The 8,432-nt window shown below is 37.5% G+C and overlaps 1 protein-coding gene across 1 annotated transcript in view; it reads right to left on the bottom strand.

Moving 5' to 3' along the window:
- Nucleotides 1-3,834: 3,834 nt before the first annotated feature.
- The window catches only part of LOC132378208 (collagen alpha-6(VI) chain-like), a 126,204-nt gene continuing 121,606 nt past the window's right edge, over nucleotides 3,835-8,432 (bottom strand). Inside the window, 2 exon segments of the mRNA XM_059944918.1 lie at nucleotides 3,835-4,960; nucleotides 6,697-6,772. Of these exon segments, the coding sequence (XP_059800901.1) occupies nucleotides 6,726-6,772 (47 nt within the window). The 3' untranslated portion in view covers nucleotides 3,835-4,960; nucleotides 6,697-6,725.

Here is an 8,432-nt window from a genome sequence, read left to right as displayed (position 1 = left end):
CTCAAGTTGCAGTACCTAAAGTCTATAGGAATGAGATTTTAACTTTAGCCCATAGTAAGCTCTTGGGTGGCCATCTAAGTGTGAATAAAACTGTGAACAAAGTTTTGAAACAATTCTTCTGGCCCAGTTTGTGGAAAGAATTTGCAACCTTCTGCAGGACTTGTCACACTTGTCAGGTTGTGGGTAAACCTAATCAGGTCACCCTAGTGGCCTCACTCCAACCTATTCCTGCATTTGGTGAACTCTTTTCTAAAGTTATTGTAGATTGTGTTGGCCCATTGCCAAAGACTAAAGCTGGCCATCAGAATTTGCTAACTATCATGTCTACAGCATCTAGATTTCCCAAGGGAATACCTCTCAGAAATGTTAAAGCCAAAACTGTGTCGAAGGGTGTCATAAAGTTTTTCACTTTATTTGGTTTGCCTGAAGAAATACAATCTGATCAAGGAAGTAATTTTATGTCAGGAGTATTCCAGCTGATAGTTTATGAACTGGGAGCTAAACAAATTATGTCATCTGCGTACCATCCAGAATCACAAGGGGCCTTGGAAAGATTCAATTCTACCCTTAAAACCATGATTAAGATATTCTGTATTGAAAATTAGAAGGATTGGGATGAGGGAGTTCATTTGCTTTTATTCGCAATGAAAGAATCAGTACAGGAATCCCTAGGTTTTACCCCTTTCGAACTTGTGTTTGGCCACAGGGTCCGCAGACCGTTGGCATTGTTAAAGGAACAGTGGGTTAACAAAGAATTGCATATAAATTTCTTAGACTATGTTTTGAAATTCAAAGACAAATTACACAAGTCCTGTAGCCTAGCAAAAGAGAAATTAAAAGTTTCTCAAGACAAAAGGAAATGCTGGTATGATAAACAGGCTTGTGTGAGAAAATTCCAGGTGAGAGATAATGCCCTTGTGTTATTGCCAATCCAGACAAACCTGTTACAAGCATGGATACCATAGATCTTATGAGATAGGGTCTGAAGTCAATGAGGTAGAGTTTGTAGTCAAAACACCAGAGAGGAGGAAGCCTACAAAGCTGGTACATGTAAACATGTTAAAACCATATTTTGAAGAGCAAACAGCAGCTGTGCCTGTTCGTGTCAATAATGAGGAGTCTGGTTTCTCTGGGAACTCATTAACTGAAGCATCTGAGGTTTATATTAAAACAAACATTGTCACAGCTAGACTGATAAATTATGCTGTTTTGGAAACACTTGATAAGAAATTGGTGCATTTACAGCCACAGCAGCAACAGGAGATGATGCAGTTAATTATGAAATATAAAGAGTTATTTCCCAATGTCCCCAAAAGGACCACAGTCACTTGACATGATGTAGATGTGGGAAATGCCAAACCCATAAGACAACATCCATATCATATAAACATAGAAAATGTAAACTTGTTGAGCAAGAAATTGAGTATATGCTAGAAAATGGTATTATTAAGCCTTCAACATCAGATTAGAGCTCACCTTATGTTATGGTGCCTAAACCAGATGGTAGTGTTAGGTTTTGCACTGATTATAGAAAGGTGAATGCTGTAACAAAAACAGATGCTTATTCCATTCCCAGAGTGGGTGATTGCATTGACAAGGTTGGAGAAGCTAAGTTTCTTCCAAAGATCGATCTTTTAAGAGTCTATTGGTGTGCTCCATTAACAGATAGAGGTAGAGAAATTTCTGCATTTGTAACACCTTCTGGGTTGTATGAATACAATGTTCTAACATTTGGAATGAAAAATGCTCCAGGAACATTCCAGAGAATGGTTAATTTGGAAATTCAAGGGTTAAAACATACAGGTGCCTATATTGATGATTTAGTCACAGTGAATGACACCTGGGAAACACATATCTCTGCAGTGGAAGAGTTGTTTGAAAGGCTCTCGAAAATCAATCTTACAGTTAACTTAGCCAAGAGTGAATTTGGCTATGCCACTGTGGTTAAGGAAAATGGTTAAAGAAACTCCAATTTAGCCACAGAGTTTAATTTTACAGGAGTATAATATCATGATAACTCACATTAAAGATAAGGATAGTATAATTGCCATTTGCTTTCCAGATATTAAACTGTGATAGTCGAGTGGAATATATTATTTGTATACGCTTCTGCAATTTATTGTATTAGTCTGTGGTATGCTAGATGGTAACCACAAATGTATTGTTTCACGTATTGTAGTTTTCAGTTAAAATTTTCCTCTTATAGATTAAAATTTTCCTTTTTGGGGGGAAGTGTTACGAGATATGCAGGCTCGTACTGTGAGTGTTACTATAAGAGTGCCTGAGTGAGGCGGGTCTATGACATCAGTCACAGGCTGTGGCAGCCTGCTGTGGACTGAGGGGGGGGGAGAGAGAGGGTGGGAGAGGGGGTTGCGAGGGGAGAGGGGGAGAGGGAGGGAGAAGGGGGGAAGAGGGAGAAAAGGGGGGAGGGTGTTAGAGGGGGAGGGGTGTAGAGGGGAAGGGGGGGAAGACAGGATTGTTGTTGGAACTTCAGTTTGTTACTGCTCTGGTTTGGAACTCTCCTGTGCCCAAAAGGTTGAGTAGATTATCAAAGAATATGTGACTATCGCTTTGTATAATCCATGTGTGGGGATTTGTTCGAGTATCCTGTGGTGTCACTTTTGTTGGCCCGTTACCTGGAATCAGGATGTTATGTGATAACCACTTGAAGATGATATTCCTATGACTGTCACCCGGTGGTTTTCTGGTGGATTTCAAAATGGCTTGACGGACGAAATCGTCATCAGCTGTTATTTTGTTTACCCAGCCAGGAACCTGTGATTCTGCATAATCGCCTTCCTCTCTACATTATTTCCTGGAAATCTCTCCCCTCACTCACTTATTTCATGGGTTCCTGAACTTTTCTACACTACCATTTTAAGACTTTAAGAATTGTTCCTAAGCTTGGTAGTTTGGGAGCTACACATATATATGCATAACACTGTCAACTTCTGTTTATTTCATTAAAGTTACTATATTATAAGTATATACTAATAAAGATAGTGGTTTTAACTCAGTGTATAATCTATTGCTGCTGGTATGTAACAGCTTGTGGCTGTATAATCTTACTTGTCACCCAAGGACCAGGGGTACAGACTAGTTTATGTCTATGGACATTTTCTGCATCAAACTGGAAGCAGCAGTCTCTTCCTCAATCTTCCCTCCAAGGAACCCTATCCCTCAACCACTACACTCCTCCCACATCATTCTTCTTCCTCAGTTCTCCAACCCTCACTCCATGGATGTTACTGGCTCTTAATTCCTGACCAAGGAAATTATCACGTAATACGATCAATAGCCAGGAATCTGTTCTTCCTTATGACACTGTAATTAATTTCTCAGGTCGCATAGCAGTTAGCACAAAGGTGTAGCTACAAGATCAGGGTTCAATACTTACCATTGATTGTTAGGAGTTTTTATGTTCTCTGCATGTTTACATGGGTTTCTTCTGGGTGCATCGGTTTCCTCACATATTCCAAAGATGTACAGATAGGGTTAGAGATTTGTGGGCATGCTATGCTGACATCAAAAGCTACCCAGAACAATTTTTGTTCATTTGATTTGATGTGAGCAATGTATTTCACTGTCTGTTCCAATGTACATGTGACAATTTTTTGATCTTTTCTTCCCTAATTAAAACTTATAAATAAATCCTATTTTCACTTCATAACCTCAGAATATTGTAAACCATCTAAAAGATGTGTATTTCTATTGCTTGATTGGACTACCATTGCTGGCAGAATGATTTTATTCACATGCACATCTTCTTCCTAATCATGTTCATGAGTGTGCAGGAAATGATGAAATAGAAATGGAACTGTAGCTTTAGGTTACTTTGTTTTATTTCAAATCAAAAAACAGTATTTTTGTAGATGGAACACATGCATGAACAAATTCTGAGTATAATCATTTGCTGAAAAGTTCGCTACATGATATGACAAAGACGTGTTAATGAAATGAAGTTATCCTGGTTACTAACTGAGCTTTTCCATGCCCTGACACAGAATCTAGCACACTAAGGACTCATTAAGATTTAAGGTAGATTCAAGTTATGAGCAGTATATACTTACAAGTTTCAACATCCACCACTCAGAGGTACTGGTCTTGCACTTTGGAAACAGATGAATGCTAATTTTTTAAAAAGCCAAATTTTAATTTGTGCAAATAAAATAATACAATTTACATATTTATATTTAATGCTTGTTTATCTCTTCTATGTCAATTTCCCTATAGAATGAATTCTGTTCCTCTTGAAGCCTTGCACTCCTTGTACTACAAGAGTTATTGCAAATGAATGAGTCTCAACACTGAATGGCTGAGAGCTATTCAATTACAATGGGCATCACAGCCATTTACTCTTATTTACTTGCTCAAGCAGAAAATTCCAGCAAAAAGGATGATCATTTTAGTCTTTAGCTGGACTCCTGGCTGACATTTCTCTCTTCCACCACACTCCAGGTTCAAATATAACCATGGCCCAAGTCAAAGTTGATATTTTCTGACTAATTCATAGGATAAGGATACTGAGCCCTCAAGTATACAGATTCTGAAACAATTATGTCATTGCACATCACACAAAATGCTGGAGGAATTCAGCAGGCAAGGTAGGATCTATGTAAAACAGTAAACAGTTGAGACCGATCAGTCCTCATGAACGATTTAGGTCTCAAATGTCAACTGCATTCTTTTACATAAATGCTACCTGGCCTGCTGAATTCCTCCAACATTTTGTGTGTGTTGCTTGGATTTTCAGCATCTGCTGATATTCATTGTACATAATTGCTACAATGTTTTCTAGTGTGATTTGAGGCAGATTTCTTTACAAGGGTATTAAATCGATTCTTATTTCCTTCGCATCCACCATACCAGAATTGTTGACAAACTTGCAGACCATTGTCAAAGTACCACTTTAAGTCATAGCCCTAGCATCTTCCCATATCATTGTCGAGAGATCAGTCAGCTGTAATAAAATGAAGAAATGACTTAGCAGGATTGTTTTTCCCAGGATAACTGACTAGATTTTCTAATGGACCAAAATATTGCAGGGATCATTACATCCATCTCCAAACAAGGACTATGAAATTTGTCACAAGAACATGTATCACACCAACTTAGCATTCTCTGCAGACAATTTAGCAAATGTGTGAATGTGGTCAAATACCTTTTGGTGTGTGCTATAACACCAAAACAGAATTGACTAGAATACTTATTTCATGCTAAATCACATACAAAAACTAAAATATGGAAAGGGAAACAAGACTGAGATTAAGAGATAAAGGCAAAAATTGGATAACACATTTAAAATATGATGGAGTGTATGCAAAAACATACTTCCATTGCAAGAAAAGATGCTTGGGAATAATTAAGCTATCGTGTCATTAGAAGTTCAGTTGTATAGCACTACTGGTTTATTGTTGGAGTAATCAATGCATTCCATTGACAAGTACTTTGGTAATGGATGTGGATAGTGAGTTGACTACAGAACAAATAGGAAAAGCTTGAAAATCAATTTCTAATTCTGTGTTTAACTCTACATGTAATTGTTGGAGTTGCTCTCTGATTTGATTATGACAAACTGATAACTTTGTTATTTTTACCATAAAATCCAGTACACTTATTATATAGCAACAGAGTCTCAAAGTTGTCACTGTAGCATTGGTTAAAACACGTCAAATTGAACAAAAATGTTTAATTTTTAAAAAACATATTTAAAATGCAACTTCAGAGACCCCAAAACATATTAAAGCATTTTTACAGCCTGTTATGACCTTTCAGAAAGGCAGACACTTGTAACATGTTTTCACAGGAGGTAAATTGTCAACCAATCTTCCTTCACACAGGAATGAGACTAAATGTTTTGATCAGTCTGAACCAAAATCTTCTCTGCCCTTAATTAAAATAAGGTCCTTGAGGGTTAAAGAAAACAGTGAGAAGGTGGGAGAATGGGGATTAAAAAAATAATGATTGAATGACATGCATGGCTGTTTGAGTTACTATTCCCTTCCTGTCAGTTTGAAACAATCCAGCCGTTCCCCTCTGATCTCTCTCATTAACAAGGCATCTTTGCCCACAGAAATGCCGCTCACTGGATGACTTTCTTTTGTTTGGCACGATTCTCTGTGAACTCTAGAGATTGTTGTGTGTGAGAACCCCAGAAGATCTGAAATTCAGATGCCTTGATAACTTAGCAGTTAGCAGGATGCTAACAATCCGGCTCTGGGTGTCGGAATTGGAAGTTCAATCCCAGTGCCACCTGTAAGGAGTTTGACCATCTGCCCAGTGGAATGTGTGATTCCTCCAGGAGGTCTGGCTTCCTCCAACAGTTTGAAGACTGTTAGTGGGTCAATTTGTCATTGTAAGTTATACTGTGATTAGGCAAGAGGCTGTGGCTGGAAGAGCCTATTTCACACAGTATCTCTAAATAAAAAACATTCTGAGATACCCCGTCTTGCATCAACAATCACTTCATGGTCAAATTCATTTAGATCGCACTTCTTTTCCATATTTGGCCTGAACAACAGCTGAACCTTTTGACCATGTCTGCATGCATTTATGTATTGAGTTGCTGCCACATGATTTGCTGATTGTGTGCTTGCATTAACAAAATGGTCTACAAGTGTATCTAATAAAGAGGCCATGAGTTTATACTGAAGATTTAAGCATAAATTTAATAAACCAATGTCTTTTAAAACATACCTTATACGTCCAGGTATTTCTGCTCTAAATCAACATTCCTGCTTTAATTGTGGAGGAGGGTAGTCATTGATTTCAACTGTAAAAAGCAAATTTTAGTAAAATTACTTTAAAACAAAGTAAGCACAACAAAATCCCTAATGTTTGTTTTTGAGTACATCAAAATTAACGCCATCAGTAATGAAACATATATATTAGGATTAATTGACTTTGCTCTAAAGGTTTTTATGTGAAAACATCAGACTTGGCCCCAATCCCAGATATGCTGTATTTCCTTTTGCGACATCATGTGCAGGTGAAGTTTGCAGAAATAGATTCAGATCTGCAGGAGTGACAGCAAAAGAATAAATGATGGAAGTTGTTATAAACATTGGAAGAGGCCAAAGATTTGGGAATGATTTATGAACAGGTGAAAGTATTAAGGACAAGCAGGTAAATATAAAAGCTGAATATATAAAGTCCTGTTCAATTTCCTGCACTGAAGCATTTGCAGTCCAAAGACCTTTGAGAATTACTTGAACCTGTAAAACAGTAGAGGCAATGCATTTTATTGCCCAATTTAGCAGATTACAGACACACTTAATACTGATGATGTAATCTGTACCAATGGATACATGAATTAATTGAGATCAGATTAATAGGTGGTCTAACTGGGATATTTTAAGGTGATTAAAGATATCAGGAAGTGTTGATAAAAAGGTCTCTCAGGCCACAGGTCTTAATCTTATAATTTAAACAAAGCAGTTTAAGGATGTGCTCCTGGAATATTCTCTACATAAAAGCTGGAACTGACTTGTTTAGTATAAATTGTTAAATGATTCATAAACAATTTATTTCCCTCTGCCATCTGATTTCTTAATGGATATTGAACCCATGACAAGTTTTTGCACTGCTTATTTAACTATTATATATACACACACACTTACTGTAATTCATAGGTATTTTTCTATATTGCATTATACCGCTGATACAAAGTTAATACATTTCACAACATATGCTGGTGATATTAAACCTGATTTTGATTCTGATTCTAACATCCATTCTGCTCTCCTTAAAACATTTTGCAGAACTGGTTCAGATCTTGCAGTCATTGCTCCAAGCGTTCAGAGTCAGGCTCACAATCAGGTTTATTATCAGCTTATATTAAGACAAGAAATTTGCTGTTTTGTGCAGTACAGTGCAAAGACAAAAATGATTGTAAATGTGAAAGCAAATAAAAAGTGCAAAAAAAGGAATAATGAAACTGTGTTTAGGGTCCCTACAGTAATCAAATGGCTGAGGGGATCAAGATGTGTCTGAATCACTAAGAGTGGGTCTTCACGCTCCTAATGGTCATAAGAATAGGGCATTATGGAAGTGGAAAAAGTGGTACAATATCATTGACTACGTGAATAGACTTTGGGCAAGTATTGAGAGCAATCAGGGTGTTGAAATGGCCAGAACAATTTCCCAAAGGAGGGTAGTTAACCAAGAGAAAATACCGAGATTCTCACCAGTTATCTGAGAACACACAGAAGTCAGAGGGTGAGCAAAGTTAAAGTTGAAGTTTGTCCTGAGCTTTATAGGCTCATCAGGCTGGTGCTTATGCCAGTTTTCATGGTGTGAAGCGACTGAGTGTACAAGAATCCTCCCCCGATAGGACACCAGTCTGTCACGAGGAAGGGTGAGGAAGCCCCACAACATCTTAAAAAGGTTGTAGATGTTACAATCTGTTTCTTTTTTTAACATTTTCCTGTTTC

This window comes from Hypanus sabinus, chromosome 20 (genome assembly GCF_030144855.1).
Source record: "Hypanus sabinus isolate sHypSab1 chromosome 20, sHypSab1.hap1, whole genome shotgun sequence".
Classification (NCBI taxonomy): Eukaryota; Metazoa; Chordata; class Chondrichthyes; order Myliobatiformes; family Dasyatidae; genus Hypanus; species Hypanus sabinus.
This window is presented reverse-complemented; position numbering and strand designations above follow the sequence as displayed.